Source organism: Papio anubis, chromosome 14, assembly GCF_008728515.1.
Source record: "Papio anubis isolate 15944 chromosome 14, Panubis1.0, whole genome shotgun sequence".
Classification (NCBI taxonomy): Eukaryota; Metazoa; Chordata; class Mammalia; order Primates; family Cercopithecidae; genus Papio; species Papio anubis.
In genome coordinates this window covers 46,024,781-46,047,023 of record NC_044989.1, presented here as the reverse complement: position 1 = coordinate 46,047,023, position 22,243 = coordinate 46,024,781, and the positions used below count along the sequence as shown (strand labels likewise).

Genomic DNA, 22,243 nt, shown 5'->3' with positions numbered 1-22,243 from the left:
AGGTTTGGTTCCACACCTCACCCACACATGGCCTTCACACCCAGAGGAGCCTTGTTCACACTGCTCCCTCCTCAAATACCACCTTTCTCACTGCCTCCAACTCCATGTCTTCAGGTCCTTCCTTGGGATCTTGGCCAAGGCCAAAACCTCTCCCCTCCCTTAAAATCAAACTTATACTGCACATTTGCAGTTGGCCTTCTTTGCCTTGCATTGCTACTTTTCTTTTAATATGAGCATACTTCATCCCTTCAACTAGACCCTGAGGTCCTTGAGGGCCAGCACAGAGCTCTTCTGACATCCAGAGAAGATGCTGGATACAGCGATGCTAGTGGGTGAATGTGTGTGTGACTGAACTGACATAAAATCTCCCTACAGGTTGGATTCTAACAAAGTTTGAAGTCATGGCCTGGAAGATGAAGAAAGAAATGAATGCAGGCTGCAGCAGTTTCTTCAGACAGATCTATGCTCTTTCTGTGGCTTTCCTATCACAGGTCCTGAGCCCCAGCACTAGACATTCAGATTCAAGTCAGGAGTAGGGCTTAGAGCTTGCACACTTCCCAGGTCCTAGAAGATTCTAACGTGGGAGGCTCATGGGCCACACCCAGAGAAACACCACCCTGTGACCAGAGGTTAGGGTTTCAGGATACTGAACATCCCTCATCTGCAGACCAAGGAAAACCAAGTTCCTGGCTAGCATGGAGCCTAACTTGTGTTTTAGCTAATTCTACTTCTGTCACTGGAGGCTGGATTAAACAATAAGAGAACCACTTCCATACAACCAAAGGTGAACATGAGGTATAAAAAACCTGCAAACAGAAGTAGATTCCCAAGGAGGGAAATGCTGAAACCCAGCAAAGGAGATGGCTGCAGTTCCTGACCTGAGACTCTGTCCTATTTCCCTTACGACACTACCCAGTGGTGCTTTCCCTGTTCCTGGAAAGAAAACCAACAGTAAGGTAAACTTCAGGGTGCAGCCTTGGTTGGGTGAGGGTCTATATGTGCCCAAGTGCACACAGTGATTTTTATATAAAAAGGCTAACCACAGGACAGCCACCAGCAGGATGATGCCCAGAGCCGGCATTCTTACCATAACTAATGAAAACCCTGAGTATTTGGCCTCTGCAACCAGGGAACAAAGGGAGTTTTGAGATGGCTGTGCGTAAAGGAGCTGGAAGTCATTCCAGCACTTAGAGCTTCAATTGAAAATAAACAAACAGCCCAATCCTTCCCCAGGACCCAGGCTGCCAAGCACCAGCCTGGGAGCGCATGCTGGCCGCTGGGGCCACCACATGGCTATTTATATTCATAATCCAATTTGGATGGGGAAGGCGCATGAAAATAAATTGATTATCTTGAAATTGTAAGAGCAAAATTTGTCGGGACAAAAAAGTAATGAAATAATATAGAGGAAGTACCTGAGTAGGTCATCTGAGGGGATGTTTCTTGTGAACTGTCTCCAACCCAGTTTGCTTTCCGGATTCAGACACGAGAAAACTGGCTGACAAAGTTCCAGAAATCACATGCCAACCTGTGGATAGAGCTTTGCTGAGTATTTTTCCCCTTTTCTGGGGGTGTGTGTGTGTATATAGTTGTGTGTGTGTATGTACATTTATGTGTGTGTGTCTATGTATAAAATCCATCAAAAAAACACTCAAGAGATTGTTTGACAGAGAGTTGATTATCTCAACTCAGTTTCTAGCTGGTGAGGAAGAAAAGTGGATAGTTCATAAAAACAATCATCTTTCCCAGATCTGAGGGTCACACACAAGCATACATTATCTTGGAAACACTGGCTTTCTATCTCAGGTCTTGCCCATCCTCTTTTCCCTAGAGGCTAGAATCAACTCTGCCTTTCCACAGGAACAATAGCAACCATTTATGACGCGTGTGGTATATGTCACCACTGGAGATGCACAGTCAGGAATAACCTGGGATGGGGACTCTCGGCCTATTTTAAAGATAAGGAAATGGAGGATCAGAATCAAAGTGACTTGCCCAACAGCCGCTTGCTAACCAAGTGGAGACTTGGGATTTGAATCCAAGTCTGTCTGGGGTTTGTTCTGTGACACCACGCTGCCTCCATGAAAGAACCTAAGGACAGTCTCTAAAATCAACATTCATTCCCAGGAAATGGGCACCTGGGGCCGGGAGCACTTGCTGGGGTCAAGTTGGAAGACGGGCCTGGACAAGCGGAGGCTTGGTAAAGCACTGATAGCTTAGAATTGAGAAAGTATCCCTTTCTTAGCTCAGCTCCGAAGAGTGTACAAGGCAGACTTAAGGAGAAACACTTTCCATTTCACAGACTGCATCTATGAAGGCTGGCCCTTAATGTGAGGTTTGTTCTCTCTGTAGATGAATTATTTAAAAATAAAAGAATTTTGGTAAAACTCATAACCAAAAACAAGGCTCAAACCTCATCTCCATTTATTATCTATTGATCCTGAGAAAGGATGTAACCTGTCTGGGATTCAGGTAATTTGTTTTTCAAGTGAGTGGACTGGGGAGGGATGGACGAGGCAGGACGCAGACCAGGGTGGCTTCCGTGGTCCCCTCTAGCAATGCAATTGATGATACTAATAACTAAGAGAAGTAACCCCGCACTGTGGTGTTCCAGACACCACAGGAGTTTAGGAAAGTGATAATGAGAAGCTATTTTGAATATTTCTGAAAGCCTAAAGAAAAGCAAATATTTCACAGAGATCAGACCACACAGCAAACTAGATTATCAGGTGTAGTGACTCCAATATCATGTCGGGGGGCGGGGAGGGTGGAGGCCCTGCATCAGCTGCTGGTGATGAGCATCTCTTGTTCCGAGTAAAGCTCCCTGCACCTGTTTCCAAAGGTTCTGCCTGTGTGCAGAACAGCCCCTCTGACACTTGCAACTGCAAATTTTGATTAATAGAAAATAACAAACAAACTGTCATTAAGGAATGCAATTTATTCCCATGGTAGAGGGAGGGGAGACTAATCAAAAATACTGAAGAACTGAATATGATCATTTAAGAAAAACAGGGTTGAGGATGGACTCCCTGCAATAGGGCGGGAAGCAGGAGTCAGAGGTAGTAATTTGATTTCTTTTTGGTTTGTCTTGAGACAGGGTCTTGCTCTGTCACCCATGTTGGAGTGCAATGGTATGATCACGACTCACTGCAGCCTCAACCTCATGGGCTCAAGCAATCCTCCCACCTCAATCTCCCAAGTAGCTGGGACCACAGGCATACTACCACACCAGGCTAATTTTTTTTTTAATTTTGTAGAGATGGGGTCTCCCTATGTTGCCCAGGCTGGTCTTGAACTCCTGGGCTCAAGTGATCCTCCCACCTCAGCCTCCCAAAGTGCTGGGATTACAGCCTTGAGCCACTATGCCCGGCTTAGTCATTTGATGTCTAAATTAAGTGATTCTTCCTCAGGAGCTTGTGCTACAATATGTAAAGCATTTCACGAGCCCTGGCAATTTCTGCAAACACTGTCCAAATTTTTCCTGGCTCTGAGCTGAGACAGTTAAGCTGTCCTCAGTGGCTCAGCAGTGTTAACTGGATGAGCTAGCTGAGAATTGGAAAGACAGCATTTTTGTGATTTCTTAGAAAATAGAAACATGTTATTTATAAGAAGGGAAGAAAGCAAATGCGAAACCACAATGAGAAGAGGAAGCTATGACTTCCATTCATCATGAGAACAAGTTGCTAAGCAGCCCCGGCTGAGCAGATGGTGGGATTGGGTGGACCACCCATGGAAGGTTCTGAGATGCGACCCTCTGGAAACTCAGCATTCCTGAAGCCAACCCTACAGAGGTTTGGGGTGCCCCCTGTGTCTCCCACATGTGCCTAGAAAGACAAGTGAAAGGGATTGCTCGCGGAGGCCAGTGAGATGTCTCCTGCTTTCTTCAGTCCCACTACTCTGGTTCTTGGTTGCCTCATTTTCCTGCCTAAGAAGCTCCCATCTTTATGCCAAGAAATCAAATCTAATTCTGCTTAAGCACCTAGAACTCATTACCAGTTTACAAGGAATATAGGGCCAGAGGAACAGGTTAAAAGACACCATGAGAATACAATCAGCAAAATCCAAAATGTGGGAAACTTTACAGGACAATAACTAGTTCCTTCAACAAAAAAGAAATGGCAAAAACAACAACAAAAAAAGGAGGGAGTAGAAACCTATGAATGAAACGAGACATAAAAAAATCAATCAAATGCAACGTATAGACCTTATTTGAATCATCACTCAAGCACATCAGCTGTTCAAAGTTTATGAGACAAGTGGAAAAATTTGAACACTAATTAGCTATTTGATGATATGAAAGAATACATCCTTCTTTAACGTGATAATGGCATTGTGGTTATATATGTTTTAAAAGTGTCCTTATCTTTTGAGGTAGATACAGATATATTTACAGATGCAATGTATGATGTCTGGAGCTTTATTTAAAATAATCCAGTTCAGGAGAACCTATGGAGAGAGGTAGGAAGAAAACAAAATTGACTATGTATTGATAAATGTTAAAGCTGAGGGAGATTGATTATACTGTTCTAGGTTTGCATATGTTTAAAATTTTCCATAGTAAAAGGTTTTTTTAAGTTAAAAGATGACTGTAATATATTTTTGAATTTTTTATGATAAGGAAATTATAAAATAGTAGTTAAAACATAATCCTATTAAAATAAATCACACTACATATGCATGTATTAATTTTTATGTACATGAATAAACATATATCTATATAGTTTTACAGGCAAAGAAAATCTTCTGAAAGCATGTACCCCAAATGTTTAACTATTAATTATGTTTTCTGGGGGAGAATAGGCCTGGAGGGAGATTTTCTTTTTTTTTTTTTTAACTTTAATATATTTCTGCATTATTTAAATTTCGTTCATCAAACGAGTCTTACTTCGGTTCACAAATGGAGCAAGGAAGTAGTCGCAGTGACTTCCTGGAGCTCTCAACCTAGCTCTCGCAGGCTCTGTATCCCAGACCCCTCAACCCACGACACCTGGCACAGCCCAATACCAGCAAGTCTTTCCTCGCCCGCGAACAACCCTAGTACTAGCGCCTCCTCTGTGCCTTCATCCGCCAAACATTCTCTTCCCATGTCACCTTTCGAATCCCAGCTCCAGACCCACTTCTTCCATCCAAGCAGTCTTGATGCACTACTGCCATGTGCAAGGGTCTCTCCTCTCCTCTGCAAGTTGGCCAGGAGCTAACCACGCCTTGCCACTGTGTCTGGATAGTGCATTCTTAGGGGAAAACACACCACAATCCCCATACTACCTAGGTAGTCCAGGACGCAGTTGGGCACGTTAGGTGCTCAATAAAGTTCCAGGTTACTTAACCTTACTCAGCCTGGGTTTCCTCGCGTATAAAACGGGAATCCAGGTACCTACCTGGACTGCTGTGAGCAAAAGTCAAAAAGTAAAGTAGGTAAAGCTCCCTGCACCTGTTTCAAACGTTCTGTGTACACAAAACAGCTTTTCTGACACTTGTAACTGCAAGTTTTATGAGAATGGGAAGGAGATGTGAAAATCCACGTGGATCCACCCACTGGGAAGAGCACTGAGCTCAGAACTGCCCATTAATTTAAATATTAACAGTAATAGAAATAATGTCCCGGGGTCAGGAGGAGGAGCTCCGAAGGTCACACCTTGAGCTCCCACTAGGTGGCAGTATTGTTTACCTGCTGTTATGCAAATAGAGAGGAGGGCCATCAGCTGGGAACATACGTCATCTGAAATTGATGATACAAAGGAGGCAATTTCTAAATTAATTTCCCCATGATAGTGGAATAGAAGTTGGCTTGAGAAAATGCACCGACTTAGAGGAACATCCGCTAAAAACCAACGATAAAACCCCATTGAGGAGCCCTTGGTGTCTGTGTAGAGGGGATGATGTGTGTGGGGTAGGGACGCTGAGTGAAAGTAGCAGGACCATTTCAAAGGGGGAACACCAGCCAGAGGCGAGAACCTGCCAGAAGTCCAAACCTTGACTCAACCTTTCATACTTGAAAAGTAGTATTAATGTGACCAGCTCCATGGAGCCAAGCAGCCAGGCACGTTCTCTTGGGACATCAGTCTCCAGAGAGCAAGACTGGAAGATAAAAGCCTCCTGGATTCCAACTTCCCAAAGCAATACTTTCTTCTTCATGTCCCACTGCTCAAAACCCCTCATGGCTCCCCACTTCTTCTAGACAAAGCCTGAACTTTGCCACCTGGTGGCAAAGCCATCAGCAATTGGCTTAAACTCCATCCACCCACCCCAGGGACTTGGGAAAAACATTTGCTAACCCACCCTTCCCACCCTTACTCTTCCTCAATGCTCCTGATGAGGAAAATGAAGCCCAAGAGATAAACTGACTTGCTCCTCCCAAAGCCCACTCTCCAGGTCCTCTGGGTTTTCTCTGCACAGTACTGCTCATCCTGTTATCCAGACTCGGTGCCAAGTCTTCCCATGCTGAAAAATGACTTCGAGTCCCTGGGGCCTGCATTCTGTTCCATCTCAAGAACCTTTGGTGTGGTGTCTGTGTTGAATTGTTGTTACTATCTTTTCTCTCCAAAAAGACCATACTTCCATGAGGGCAGGTAAAATGCCACATTTCAGTAGAAATACTGCAAACCAAGGTTCTGGTAGGGGGAAGGATAGTATAGTGATTAGGAGTGTAGGGGCTGTGCAGTCAGACTGAATGCAAATCCTGACTCTTTCCTGAACCGTATGACCTTTACAGGGGTGCCTAGCCTCCTGGGGCCTCTGTTTCCTCATCCATAAACAAGAAGTAGTAATAATACGTACAGCATAGAGTTGCTAGTGCAGATTCAATATCAAGTATGCAGGGTGCTAGACATATGTCTGGCACATAATAGGGACAAAGGTGGCTATGTCTCGTAGTCCCAGTTCTGTTGCTCATCAGCTGAGGGGTATAGGGAAGTCACATTAGCTCTTGGGTGCCACTGCCTTCATTGGCAATACTGAGAAGAGTGAGGGCAGACAGGGTGGGTTACGTAATGTGCTCGGAGGTCCACGGTGGCGCTAAACCTCCATGCTTCTCCAGCACACTTCTCTCACATTTCCCCAGGAGACCAAGCTGGTACGTGAATATAAAGGAACAGGAACCCAGGTGCTGACTCGGCCTACTTAAAACTTGCCCTCTATCAACACCCATCTCAAACCTACCTTCTCAAGAAAGTTGTCCCTGACAACCCCCAGTCCCACTCTGCCCATTTCAACTAGGTTAGGTCCCACTGTTTCATGCTTTCATAACACCCTATGCTTTCCCTTGTGATACATATTCCAAATGTCGAGTGAATTATTAATTGTGGACTACGATCCCCATTTTGCAGATGAGCAAATTGAGGTTCCGGGAGCTCATGTTATTCACCCAAGACCCACACAGCCTGTCAGTCAGCAATCCACGAGACCCTGCACTCCTCTCACTAGGCCACACTGCTCCCAAGGGGTTTTCAGTTATATCAAAACAATGATAACTTTCATATTAAGGCTCGGGTCATTCCTTGAGACGAAATACACAGATCGGAAGGAAGAACGGTCTCTGGACTCTTCAAATGAGTTTGCTTGGAGAGTTCTAGTCAGAAAAGAACCACAGGCATACATGACAAAAGCCCATGAGGCTGGCCTTCCTCCAGCAGTTTTCTCCAAGGCCCTGAAACCACATTTGGGCTTCTTTAAACGGAATCAGAGTGTCACGGTGGAGGGAGGGGGAGGAACAGGGGCAGGGTAGCATCATTAAAGCCTCCTGTGTGGTTTTGATTAGATCATCTGAATTAACAGTTCTCACAGGCAGGTCTTGATTAAAAGCAAGTAAGTTTGCAAGCAGACCACCTACTGGAAAATACTGAGCTTAAGATCAAAGTCCCTTGAGCAAAAGCCTGTAAGATCACGTGGGTGAGATTCTGGGCTTGGTCCGTTTATTAGGACACCCTAAAAAAGTCTCCCTTCATCCTTTAATCTGCAAGTTCCTGGTTATTTGTTCTCTTCAGGAGCAATGGCAATTTCAGTTCCTCTCAAGTCCACCAACGCCTACTGAGTGTGTACCAGCACAAAAGCCGAAACTCGTAGGGGATTCAAGTAATGATGTCTGATCCCTGACCTCAAGGAAAATGCCAAAGGGATGGCTCAGAAAGCGAGGAGAGTTTAAGGAAGATGTCCATCAGGTCGCCTTTTCTCAGAAGCTTCGCTATTCAACCCGTGATATGCACAGAATTCACTGTCTAATTTTACTGAAAGGCAGAATTCTAAATCTGTTCAACTCTAAGTAAATTATATGATCTTTCAGAATGTGATAAGTACATACTCTACACTAAAGAATAAATAGCATGGGGTAAGGAGATCGGGATGGGGGAAGGGCATTGGGGTTTTAAGTAGAGTATTCAGGGTATGCCTTATTGTGGGCACATTACAACAAAGATTTGAAGCGGGGGTTTCAGCGATCAAAAGTGATCCAGGCAGAGGGAATGGCCAGGACAACAAGGGGATGCCTAGTAAGTCTCAGGGATGCAAGGAGGCCAGTGGGAGGAGTTGGGAGAGAAAAATGCACAATGAGGCTGGAGAAGCAGGGGTGGGGTATAGACCATGTGTGGCCTTGTAGGCTGTTATAAGGATTTTCACCCATGATCTCATCATGAAGATGGGCTCAGAAGCCCACTGTGGGATTCTGAGCAGAAGAATAACATAACCCAAGGATCACGCTGGCTGAGGCAGCAGGGAGGGCTCAAGGGTGGAAGCTGAGAGACCAATTAGGAGGTGACTGCAAGTTCCCTGGTAGGAGATGGCAGAGGCTCAGACCAGGGTAGTGGAAATGAAGACAAGGAGTCAGATTCTGGATTTCCTAGCTTGCAATAGTTTCAGCCTCCACTTTCCATCTTCCAGGCAGGTATGAAAATACGTTGAAAACGACTCTATGGAAATGTTCGGGGGCTCTTTGATTTAAAATGGCCCCAGAAATTCAAAGGCAGTATGAATAAGCTCTTGCTGGTGCAAGAATTTCATGAGCCTCAAATGCTGTGAGCACTGCATGAAGCATGAGAACGGGCAGACTGCGTGGAGTCCACCTTCCCACGTGCCCTTTCCACATACACACGCGTGTACATACACACGGGGCACACTCACGGAGCAGGAAGACAGTAACTCGTGGAGTGAGACGGCCTGCTGAGGGCACTTTTTAACCAAATGACCACAAGCAACTTATTTAATAAAGTCCAAGAGCCTTAGTTCCTTATGAGCAAATGAGATATAAACGTGGACGATGGGGCTTGAGGGGTAATTACATAAAGTGTCTGCCACAACACCTGACATGTAATACAATTTCAGTAAATCTTTGTTCCTTCCTCAAGGCCCCCCTTGGGAACCAATCCCACCTTGGGGAGATCATCCAGAATGCAGAGGAATCCACTTGTAAATAACTGAGAAGTGTCTACGCTGCTATTGTCATTTTACTATCCTGTTTACCATTAAGAAAAACAACTTCCTTCACCACACCCTGCTGGGACCGTGTCACTGGGCTTCCTTAGGTCACCGTGATACCCTGGACTTGGAGACGAACTCAGGAATGGGAGGAGCAGGGCTGAGGCTCCCAGGCACATGGGAAAGGGTGCGCTGGCCCTGGGAATGTGCAGCTTGGGTGGATCCCTCCAGGAAAGAGTCAAAGTCAGGGTGACTGGGCGTCCCGGCTTGATTCTTCTATCAGGAGGAAAAGTGGGAAGTCAGGTGGTCTCAGAGACCACGGCCTGTCTGTCTCCCTGGGCCTGTGGCTTCAGAACACCACTCTCAGTGCAACCCTACCCCACACACCGCCTGCTCTGTACAGTCACACCAAAAGCCACCCGACTCCTGGCATTCACCTTTCCCCAAGGCATGGGGTGCTTTCGCATGATGGAAAGGAGACAGGAGAGACAGGGAAGGAAGGGAATTCAGCAAAAAAAAGAGAGAAAAGGTGGGCATTCAGTCTCTAAAGCTGTGCTGAGTTTGCCTCTACAGGCCTCTGACGGGACTCTGCCTCGTCCTGGGTTCACAACTCCATTCAACACCTATCTAGGGAGCCCCTCCACAGTGGAAGGCTGGGAGCTACAGAAGGTGAGATGAGGCTGCCCTGCCAGGCTGGTGGCAGATCACCTCCTGTGAGGCTATGAAGCAGCTGCTGAGAGAGGGGAGGCCTTAGAACCTCACCAGTCGCAGGCCCTGACCACAGGGGTGGTGAGCCCAACATGTCCCAGCCAAGCACAGCCCTGGAACTCCCAGGATGACAAGTCCCTGGCTTCCTCCAGCCCCCATCTCTCCAAGGGAGATCCTACCAACAAAGGGTGCATCCCCCGAGATGAGCAGCAGCAGCAGCAGTGGGGGAAGGGAGGACTCCAGGGCCTAGAAGGAAATCGCTACTTCTATCCTGATGTGGCGGACAGCAGCAGCCACGGGATGACAGCAGCAGACAGCACTGAGCAAGAGCATCGCTCAGCAGGGATGTGTGCTGAAGGCCCGCTCTGTGACGGGGGCAGCCTCGGGCAGCTGCCCAGGGCACCTTACCCGAGGCCTGGCAGCTCCAGGTACAGGAGCCCCAGGGTATACCTCATGGGCTTCTAGCAGGGCAGGCCACTCTGGGTGGCCAGGGGAGGAAGGAGGTGAGAAGCAGCCCAAAGGCTGCTGTGGGGCAAGAGGAGGCCCTGCATCTTGGGTCTGCTCCTCCCTGCCATTTCTGAAGCACCATCTTTCCCCAGGCCAAGGCCTACTTGGGGACACCCCTCACTGGAATTCTAGAATGCTCCCAAACAGTCAGTTAATTCAAGTCCCAATCATACAGTGAGAGGGGAGGCCCAGGAGTAATAACTGGGGAGGCAGTGTGGCCTAATCATTAGCACAAGGCGTTTGGAGTCAGCAAGAGCAGGTATAAATCCCAACCCTACTTGTTGCTGCCCAGGAGTTCCATAAGCTTTGGTGTCTTCATCTGCACAAGGAGGATGACAGCGCCTCCCTTACAGAGCTGCTGTGAATAGCAGATGAGTTGATGTCTGTCAAGTGCTTAGCACAGGGCCAGGCTCAATGAATCGTGTCTGTCGCTACCCCAGCCACCATCATCTCCACCCAACGTCACACAGCTGACCAGAAGCAAGCCTGGATCCAGGTCTCCTCAGTCACCACTCCCAAAAGGCCTCACCCTCCTGTAGCCTGGGTGACCCTTCTCCTGGGGACAGCGACATCAGAGAGCAGAGTTGGAAAACAGTGGGTCCCAGGAGCCAACACGGATCTTCTTGGGTTGATGACTTTCAAAGACCCACCCTGAGAGGTCCTGTTCAAAAGCCCCTCAGAGGGGCTATGCAGCCAGTGCCTAAGGAATCCTGAAGGGGAAGGGGCAGAGCAGCCAGAAGGAAGTTACTAGCTAGGACTCTTACCTTCCAGGGCAAGACTGTGCACTTCTCCCAGAAAGCCTTCCCAGTCATACACAGCCCAGCCACCTGCCATCACCACTCCATTCAAGCCAGCCTAAACACCTAAACGATGATAAACAGCGGCTCACTAGGGTGTCACAGGTGTAGCACGAAGTCTCAGGGTTCATGTAGCATGCCTTTCCATGCTAAGAATGGGAGGAGGACACCTTATCCTCTTCAGTCCCTGCTCCTCTTCCCCGAGATACACTCCCTGACCACCTTCCCCGTGCAGAGCTTGCTCCTCAGAACCCACGACTTCACCCTAAATGGTGCTGAGCATGTGGCAGATGCTCAACTCACATTTTTTCAGTAAGCAGCTGTCACTTAACTTCTCCAAGCAAGGATGCCCAGTGTGGGCAGCAAGCTCACTGTGGGAAGAGCCTGTCTCTCCTCAGTCTCAACGGTCCCCAGAGAGCCTAGGATCACGCAGAGTGCCCAGGAGATGAGCAACTGAATAGTGAAAGTGATCAATGAATATCAGGGCAAGCTGACAAAATCTGCATTTCCTAGGAGATACACAGTAGTTACTGCACTTCCTTCTCATTGTGACCCTTGGAGATAGGAGAGTATCCCTCCCAGCTTCCTAAATCCCTCCTCACTTCTACCACCTCCCTTTTCTCTTTCCCATTGCTCTGCTTCTCTTTCTTCTTAGGTTACTTTTAATCCCTACCTTTTCCTTGCTATCTGGCTTTGTTTTTGTTTTTTGTTTTTGAGATAGGGTCTTGCTATGCTGCCCAGGCTGGTCTTGAACTCCTGTGTTCAAGGGATCCTTCCACCTTAGTCTCTCTGCTATCCACCTTTATAAAGAAGAAACACAAAATTAGGCACCAGCATGTCTGGGTGCTAATTCTGGCTGCTACTCAAACTACCTACTTAACCAGGTTGAACAATCTACTCAGTCTCTCTGACCTCGGTTTCCCCTGCTGTCAAATGGGGACAATCACATCTCCAAGAGCCACTGAGAGTATGAAATGATATGAGAAGGGGTTGCCCTTCCCTCCCATGGTCAGCAGTGTGTGTTGAGAAAGTTGGGGGCTGTGGTTTGGGCCTCATGGCAATGACTGAGTATGCCGACTGAGAAGCTGGAATGCCACATGCAGTTCCAGCTCCACCATCCCTGCCCCAAGCAACCTTTGGAAGACTTGGGATCCCAGGGCAATAGCAGGGGCAGAAATGGGCTAGAGGGCTCTGGGGAGGAAGGGGCAAGGCCTGCCTGCCCCTGGTGTTAAGCAGTCCCCAACACACACACACACACACACACACACTCTCACACATGCCCCACTAGATAGAGTCACTCCACGTCCCCTGTATCTTAGGCAAGTACAAAACCGGAACAGAAGTTCTAAGAAAAGACAAAGGGGGAGGAAGAGGAAGATGGCCAGGATTTAGTCCACGTCACAATGGGCGGCTCTCAGAGGGAGGGAAACCCTGGGCCGCAGAGTGTGTGCTGTGTTGTGCCTGCTCTCAGCGGAGATGAGGCCGGTGCAGGGGACTGTGGGGAGAGAGGTCACCCTGAGGCCGGCCGACAGGTTCTCCATCTCCACCCGCTGGAGAGGGGAGGTGGCCGCGCCAGGGAGAAGGAACCTGTCATTAGCTGTCTGAGAGGCTCTTCCTCCGCAGGCTGCTCACAGCATCTGCCAGAAAAAGGATCTGCCTAACGTGAGCCTCTCGGAGCCCTATATAAACAGATGCTGCTCGCTCCTTTTCACTTTGCCTTCTGCCTGAGCCACGTCCTTTGTCTTCCCTTCAGCTTCCAAATTCCCTAGCATCACCATCTTTGCCAACAAAGGGCAAGAGTGAATCTCAGCCTGGTAGGGGAGTCCCGCATTGACCCACCTCTTCCCACCCCTGCACTCTCTAATCCCCAGTGCAGCCCCTCTAAACACTGTGGGACCCTCATCATCACTGAGCTCAGGGATCCACTGATCAGTCACCCTAGGGATGAGAGGACGCTTGGAGGGAACGCTACAGCGGCTTTGTAAGTCAATTGCTAATGCAATCAAACTGGCCAGCCTAAACAATGACCAAACTTAAATATTTTCCACTCACATTAATCAGCTCAATAATTCCTTAATGACTTCCTAAGAAAAGTGTTAAAAAAAAAAAAAAAAAAAAACCTTGTTTGTTTTGATTTGGTTGGTCTTTTTCACCCTTGGTTAAGGAGCTCATTGTCTCTGCATGGCAAGAAGCAGCCTGGATTTTTAGGAAGGAAGAAATAATCCACTGCGGATGGGGCCAGTACTGGTGACCGGCAGGTCAAGAGAGAGGGTGCGGTTAGAGAGCTGGCGTCCCAGTCCCTGGGCTTCTCGCTGTCTCAATTTCATCATCCACCTATGAAGTAAAGATGTCCATAACTGCCTCTTGCCTAAATCACAGGGTGTTTTTGTGGTTGCGGGGGGCGGTACCATGGCTGTGCCCTGCCTGGTCCTCCTGTGAAGGTAGGACGCTCAATCAACATTCAGACTTCTGTGAAACAGTAAACCATCCTTCTGTGAGCTAGAGAAACATAAGTGGCAGAAGGGATGCCATATATCTAGGGTCTTACAGCTGAGCTCAAAAATTAAAATCTACGTGAACGTGAGAACCTTAGGCAATATACATACTTTTGAAACACAAGAACGACATCATGTCCCTAAAATAAAAAAGCCACAGTCGGTGTTGTTTCCAGACAGAGGAAGCATGGTTTTTACCTTCCCCATGCATCCCTATAGTATTTCCAGATTGTCCCTGACCAGTCTGCATTTGACCCTAGGGCAGAGCAGCAACTTCCTAGACAGAAGGGGAGCAGAACAGTGTCCCCTGGGGCTGCAGTCTGAGAGGGGGCTGGAGCACACACTACTCCAATAGCAGCACTCCAATAGCACCCTGCTACGGCAGGAGCCACCCAAGAGAGAAGATAAAAGACATGCGCATAGAGAAGGAGAGCGTTTCACAGCCCCACCTCTTGCAGAACTGCAAATCCTGTGTGATGGCTACGTGAGTGTGCACCTGGGCATCCAGGCATGCGTCTGTGAGTGACAGTACGGGGTGCGCGTGTGCCTGCTGCACTGACAAGAGCAAGGAACCATGGGAGATTGGCGGCGTGTACATGTTTCTACCTATCTATTCTCAGAAGGGTTCCTCCTCACACCTCCTACTGTTTTATCCAGGGTGCTGCAATTTAAGAATTTAGAGACAAGGATGCACTTAGCAAAGGCTAAACATCCACAAGTTAATCTGTATCTGGTTGATTCTGTACCCTAAGTATGACCCCCAAGAAGCAAAACATATGAAAATATGTGAGCACAGAGTACAAATTTTACATTAAAGACAAACTGGCTAAAACCCATAGAAAAGAAAATAACTTACAAATTCATGAAAGAGAATCCCTTCACAATTCTGTATCACAGGTTAAACAATATCAGTGAGAAATAAACTAGTCTCTCGATGAAAAATGGTTAGTTTTTCAGTTTCCAAGGCCCAACCAAGATCCTTGCTGGATGCCATGTTACTCAAACCACTCATCAGCAATTGTGTGAGAATGAGTGTACACACAACAGTCAGATACACATACAAAAAGCCACCCCAACAACACACACACACAGATGCAGATGTGTACATATACACACACCCCTCCCAGCCCTGCCAAACGGAGGCAGCATGACTGAAGCCCTAACACCTAACAAAAGGGGTGTAAGAAAAAATGGCAACTAAGATGTATCCATGGGGAGGAAGGAGAAAAAAGCTCTGTGAAATGCAGCTTGACTCACAGTTTTGAAGGCATAAGGTGGGCGAGGATGAAAAGACTTTCGTCAAGAGTATACAAAGGAAGTCAATGAAACAGTTGGGTCTCACTGGCTCCCACACAGAACAAACTCAGCCAGACTCCAGATGATTAAAAATAAACTAATCTGATTAGAGAATTTTAAATTTGGATTGATTGTCCAGTTCACCAATAAATGGCAACACGCAATTTAAATCTTGTCCCACAGCTCTGCTGCCAAAATGGCCCAGAATTTGCCAAGCTTTGAAACCAGGTTTTGATGAGGTGAATGCATCAGTAGCAGAACAATCAGGTGATCCATAAATATCTGTGGCTAAGCCCTGTCCTGGCAACGTGGAGATATGAAGTTGTCCAATGAGTTCTGGGCCTCCAATAGCCTACTGCAAGGTGGAGACCCAACATTTGGATATAATTAAGGAGTAGCCGACAGACAGATGTAAAATGTGTGTTAAGCTGTATGGTAAAGACTGTAATTCCTATACATATTCAGAGAAGGGACAGAAAATCAGTAGTAGAAATGGGTTTTCCTTCATCTTGCATGTGAAAGAGCATTTGGATAAACAGAGAAAGAAAACAGCATAATTGCTCAACATCCATTCTCTGTCTGGCCCATTGTTCAGGTAGGGCTCAGGTGAGAAGGAAAAGAGCACCTAGCATCATCTCCCAGCCCTCACTGTCCCCTCCTAATTCTCCCCTACCCATTGAGCCCCCTGGCCAACTATCAGAGACTTAAGTTTTTGCAGAAGGGAAAAAGGGAAGGGAAAGATAAAATGTGCTTCATTTCTCAACCAAAATGAGAAATCATGAAAGGGGGGACCGAACTAATGAAATGTGATATGGTCCCTGAACTGTTCCTTCTAGAAGCCATCCCCATGAGACTCACACATAGACCATGTCATTTGGAGTTAATCTGATGTCTCTGTAGATAATTAGGGCCAGGCCAGGATAAGGCCAAGGAAAAAAGCATTCCCATAATGTACATTTAGCAATGTAACAGCTTTTCGAGGCTCTTTCGTTGTTTTGATTTCTTTCTACTACCAAACTGGTCAAATTTCCTAAGAGATCACATCTACCCACTGGGAAACATCTGGAGGAGAAGAGTGGGAAAAGCTTGGCCATTTTAGTTTCTTCTCCACAACCTCTGGCATCTGGGTTTGGGTAACCACTCACAAGCCCTGGCCAACAATTTTGCTTCTCACCAGGGCACTGGCATCACTGCCAAGGAATAGCTCCTCTCCAGGAAGCTTCTGGAAGCTCAGCACTTGGAGTTTTCACTCCTCTGCTTGGTATCAAGCCAAATTTTGCTCTTTGAGGTATTTTTGCGTGGATCCATCATTCCCACAAATGTTTTCTATCCCTTGGTGTTTCTAGTTTACAATGCTCTAGGAGGCAAACGCCTGTGATACTGTGAAGGGTGGCCTAAGAGAAGTCTTCAAATTCCTAAAATAAAGCCCTAAGTCTTCCTCCAGTAAAATCATCCAATAAGGAATCCAATACATGGGTCTTTCCCAGTGGACATGAATGCTAGAGAAAGCAGCAAGTCCACAGAAGCGCTGCTGAGAGCGAAGGCACATTCTTTGTAAGGCTGTTCCTTTGATCCTTAATAAAACTTCAAGGCAATAACTGGAGAAAATGTATGCCCCTGGAGATTGAGTGTGCTAGATTACAAAATTCTTCTAGGCGTAAAGCCTTCAGTAATACAAAGCCCAAACCAGTGCCTTCCTGTATAAACTCTCTCTGCAGTGTGAACATGGTTGATTACATACCCTCTTTCTACATAAATTCCCTTACAGGAGGAAAAGGCAGGAAGGCCAAGACTTTGGATAATCATAACCAAGATTCTGAGATGATACATATTTCTGACATAAACATTCTTTCAAATTCTGAAAGTACTTAAAATTGCCCATTAAGAGGTTGGTTAAAAGGAGACATTGCTGTGCAGACTTTTTACTTTCTTGTTCCTTTTTTAAAAAAGTTTCAAAGAACATCAATGTATTAAGTTAGAGGGTTGGGCTAATTCCTCTCCATCCTCCTTCCAGAAGCAGAGGTATTTGAGAAAACTGTTGCCTCCATCTTATGTTTGAGATAATTATTTGCCCAGATCCTTTCAAAGAAAAAGTACATTTCTATGGGAAGCAAACGCAAAGACCAAAGTAGAACATGACAGTGCCATTTTTCCAAATTTGCCCATAGGAAGTGACTTTTTTTTTTTTTTCAGACGGAGTCTCGCTCTGTTGCCCAGGCTGGAGTGCAGTGGCACGATCTCAGCTCACTGCAACCTCCACCTCCTGGGTTCAAGCAATTATCCTGCTTCAGCCTCCCAAGTAGCTGGGACTACAGGCACACACTGTCATGCCCAGCTAATTTTTTTGTATTTTAGTAGAGATGGGGTTTCACCATGTTGCCCAGGCTGGTCTTGCACTCCTGAGCTCAGGCAATCTACCCATCTCGGCCTCCGAAAGTGCCAGGATTATAGGCATGAGCCTCTGCGCCCAGCCCAGACTTTTTCTTTTGTCCCACAATTAGGAATTTGAATGTGAGTGGAAGAGGCACCTGTGAAGCATGATTCAAGAGGCCCAAGATACGCTAGTCACCCTAACTAACACATACCCTGTCTATTAGGCCATCCTAAGGTCTGAAATTCCACCATGAAGATTTCTTACTGGTTAGAAACACCTCAGGTTCTCCCTTTGTCTTACTGTGATTTGTTTGTCAACCTTCCCTCAACTATCTCTCTCTGTCTCTGTGTCCCCATTAATTCTCTAGGAATCTTTCTGATCTAACCCAAAGGAAAACAGAAGATATGCAGACCGGGGAAAAACAAGAAAGTAGAACCAACCCTCAAGTGGTCACAGGGCTTTCTCTCTTACTGGACTGAGAAAGTACTAGGCTTCACTGAAGTCTTCCTTCAGAATTGACAGAGGTCTGCACAGCACCCAGGACCAAAAAACGTAATAGAACATTTGTTCAAGTCCTTCAGATTAATCAAAAGCCCCCTCTTTTCCTTCTCCCAGTTGATTATCTTGGCCTGAAATTTTTGGATGAGCAGGAAACATAATTGACTATGGAGTCTCCGGACCTACACACTTCCATCCACCACAGATCAACACTGCAGATCCCCATAAACACAGATAAACTTGGGTACCTGCCAGCAATGCAAGGGAACTGCTGTGCTTGCCAGAGTCCTAAAATAATCTCCCCCATCTCTAGAATTTCTTTTAACTTTTCCTTTGCCTGGAGGTGGGGGAGGGGATCAGGTTGGAACCAACTTCTGGACTTGCAAGTTCATTGCAATAAGGTTCTTAGTTCTTTCTGCTACCCACAGTTACCCAATATAATTCCCTTTCCTACACTTGGACAGGCTCTTCTCTTGGTTGGAAGTGGGAGGAGGGAGGGTGGCAGGAAGAAAGGGAAATCCCCTTCTGTGCATTAATTCTCTGTATTCTAAAAGGCAAACTCTGCCAAGAGCCTGGTTCTGGGAAGCCGCTCTGGAGACAGCCCAGGATCCCACTGGGTGGTCTCATCTTTGGGCTTAGGATGTGGGGGGTCAACGTCCAGAGTTCTATTTCCAGCACCATCAGAACTTTGGCCAAGATACTTGACCTCTTTTCATAAACGCTTTCCCCCAAATGAAAAGGAAAAAGGAGAAGAGGAAGAAAGAAGTGAAAAAGAATGACACCACTGCAGAGGGAAAGATGAGGCATTGAATGAAGAACTTTGGAAGCAAACCACAAAAGGTATTGCTACACACAGCACAACAGCCCTGTAGGGAGGGAGTAGAATTTAAGAATGAGGCCACATGGAGATGGTTACTCTACAACTTCAAGGCACCAGGGAGTCCAAATGAATCATCTCCTCAGCACTCTCATCTGCAGTTCACACCTTACAACCCAACCTGGAGACTCCATTGGCCTTGGCCATTAGTTTCACCTTTCAATAAACATATTGTTTTTGTTGTCAAGAGAACCTCTTCAAAAAGCTTAATCTCCAGGCTTACTCATCATGTGGCTGCTTCTTATAAAAACCAAAAATAAAGCAAACACTGAAGAATTAAGTAAAAATTAATTAGAAGCACATGGTTAAAACAGGCTTAGAGTTATGCATGGCTTAAGAACACATTAAGGGTAAAGACTTGAAGATTCGCTGAAAACAAGGCCCGTGTGAGTGGGTGGGTTTTTGAGGGCCTGGCATTGCAGACTGTACCAGGCCAAAGCCACAGGGAGGAAGGCTATGGTTCACGTAGGGTCCACGTCCTTCTGCATGTCCGCTCTTGATGTCAAGGAGAGACTCGAGAGATGCCAGAGACTCCTTTGTCTCCAAGGCATTCCGGTCAGACCATTGTGCGAGACATAAGAGCAAGAAAAAAGACAGGAGTTAGGAATATTTTTAATATATGTTGATTTTAATGGTTTTATATATATATATAGTCTAATTCATTTCCAGCAGAATGAATGGCAATTTCCAAGCTCAAAAATAACAGTAACCCCGACCGCAAGCCTCTGGCATGGAAGTAATAATTTGAGCTTATTTCTAAATGGGCTTACTAAATGAGCAGATCAATTTTTTCTCAAACACATCATATAAAAGAAATGGATGAAAAGAAATTTGGGGAGCTGAAACCTGCTGTCACCTACCTCTTTCATTTAGCCTCAGATCCGAATTTCCCTGTCAGGTTTTGGGGCCACGCCTGTCCCACTGCACACATTCGAGCTGCAGATATTCACTTTCACATGCAGGGGTCATGTCTAAAAACGGAACCCTGATTGCAACAGAAACCAGTTAGAAGATTAATTAGTTAAGTATTTAATCAATTAATCCTGAATTAAGATCTCATTTTGGCTTTTATTGTCAGCCATAACCATTTCTTTCTTTGAACTAAAATCTTGTGCCTTCATTGATAAGCTCTTAAAACATGTGTTTGAATTTCCTCAGGTGGGCTGGGATTGTGCCCCTCTTGCATTGCACAAGTATAACTTAAATGGGTCAATATTTTCACCTGCGGACATTCATACAGGTGGGCTTTGCTGTAAGAAACTCAAGGAAATAGGCTTTTTAAGAACAGATAAAAACAATTCTTATTGTGGGAGGACTCTTTTTGGTTCCTCCTAAGATACATTGATAACAAGAGCTCCTGGGGTATTGTAATTGAAGCACTGGCCTCAACCCCAGGGATCGCAGTTCAGGACATCAAAGGATCCTTCTCGTTTTGAGATTCTGTGGTTGATACTAAAAATCAGAACCAACCTAAAACATAAGCAAGATGGCAGAGGACCAGGGAGGGAATTTAATTAGGTAAAAGGATGTCAGATCTAAGTGGAGAAACTGCAGGCAGACGAGAAAGAGTCCACCAAAACAAACAACAAAGCTCCCCATCTGTTCAATTCGGCTTCGGATTCTTTTCACAAGGTGTGTGTAACTTTTCCCTCCGCCGTGAAAAAGAGCCTATACCTGGCCTTCTCTCCCCCCACGCATAAAATGAGTGGGTTAAACTACATAATCCCTTGGGCCCTTCCTGACTGTAGGACTCACTGAGTCTGGGCAGAAGGGCAGCGAAAGACAGCTGAGGGAGCCTGGGACCAGCAGCAGCATGGCGGGTTATACCAAGGGAGATCACAAAATCCAGCCCTATGCTGTGTATTACTGAACTTAAATGCTGAAAACTGTCCTAGAAGAGGGTAAATCAATGAGGGCTGAGGTCCTTTGGAGACTAGGGAGAGAGGTGGGATGTGAGCAAAGCCTTAACAATTCCTGTACTTGGCTGCACAGCATTAGGTCTAGGTTCAGATGGGGAGGATGAAAAATGTTATGAAATCATTTCAGCCCCTGCCCTTTAGCATAAGCTTAGGCTTAATCATCCACTAGACAGGTCTCTGCTGTTTTTTACTGAAAAGTTCCTTATCTAACGAGGAAATGCCCCTTCCGTTCACAGGCCCAAGGCAAAGCACACCCAAGATGTAGATTGGCCAAAGAAAGAATACCTCAAGGCCAGGCACAGTGGCTCACGCCTGTAATTCTAGCACTTTGGGAGGCCGAGGTGGCGGATCACGAGGTCAGGAGATCGAGACCATCCTGGCTAACACGGTGAAACCCCGTCTCTACTAAAAATAAAAAAAATTAGCCGGGCGTGGTGGCGGGCGCCTGTAATCCCAGCTACTCAGGAGTCTGAGGCAGGAGAATGGCGTGAACCTGGGAGGCGGAGCTTGCAGTGAGCTGAGATCACGCCACTGCACTCCTGCCTGGGCGACAGAGAGGGACTCTGTCTCAAAAAAAAAAAGAAAAAAAGAAAGAAAAGAAAGAACACCTGAAGGGACACAGCTTTCTCCCAGCACCTGTAGCTTGCTCTTTGACTACTCTGCATGTTATAGCCTGAGGGCCCCCAACAGCACAGAAGCCTTTTATCCTAGGCTTGACACTTTCTTATCTATAAAATGGGCTATCAGGTATCTGTTAGGTTGCTGGGTAGATTACATAAGCAAATACATTAGCACTGGACCTGGCATAAAATAAGCACTCAATAAATAATAACTATTGTGTTGATAGGAGAAATGAAGCTATCCATGCAACTCTAGATGTGCCAGTCTGGGGAGAATCACTCTCCGTGTATCTTTTAGACAACCGTCTTCCTTGTCTTCCCAGGCAGGCTCTTTCAGATAGAGCCAGGCACAAGACGCCATGTTGATCCACTGAAAACATCCTTCAAAAGCTTCAAAGGATAAAAAAGAGCCTTGGTGTACCAAAAGGGACTTGCCTCTGAGAATGTGATTTTGAGGCCACCCAGCTCATCCCATCCCATTCCCAAGTGACAAAGTTCAGCAGGGAGCAAAAGAAGACTGAACAGGGGAAAAGGCAGGAATTTTGGCATAAATTTGAGTATTACTCAGTTGGTCACCAGTTTTCCCAGCATAGTGAGACCCGCTGGGCAACATCCCCAGATACACAATCTCTTCCAATAGAAATGAATGCTCACTGATCCTGGTGGCCAAAGGCAGCAAGAGTCCTAAATCCTTCAGAAGTAAGAGAGCTTGACGAAATGCCATCCTTTTCCTTCTCTTCCATCGAT

At 46.3% G+C, this 22,243-nt stretch overlaps 1 protein-coding gene across 14 annotated transcripts in view; it reads right to left on the bottom strand.

Annotated features, from left to right (window-relative positions):
* PRKCE (protein kinase C epsilon) overlaps nt 1–22,243 on the bottom strand; it is a 539,251-nt gene that overhangs the window by 405,538 nt on the left and 111,470 nt on the right. For 10 of the 14 annotated variants that reach the window (XM_017947485.3, XM_017947489.3, XM_017947490.3 and 7 more), the window contains one exon: nt 19,818–19,942. The exons of 3 other annotated variants lie outside the window; for them this stretch is intronic. In XM_017947485.3, the coding sequence (XP_017802974.1) occupies nt 19,818–19,826 (9 nt within the window). In that variant the 5' untranslated portion in view covers nt 19,827–19,942. Of the gene's footprint in view, nt 1–1,415; nt 1,529–4,391; nt 4,447–19,817; nt 19,943–22,243 lie in introns of all 14 variants that reach the window. One more of the 14 variants, XM_021925250.2, reaches the window with a different exon arrangement.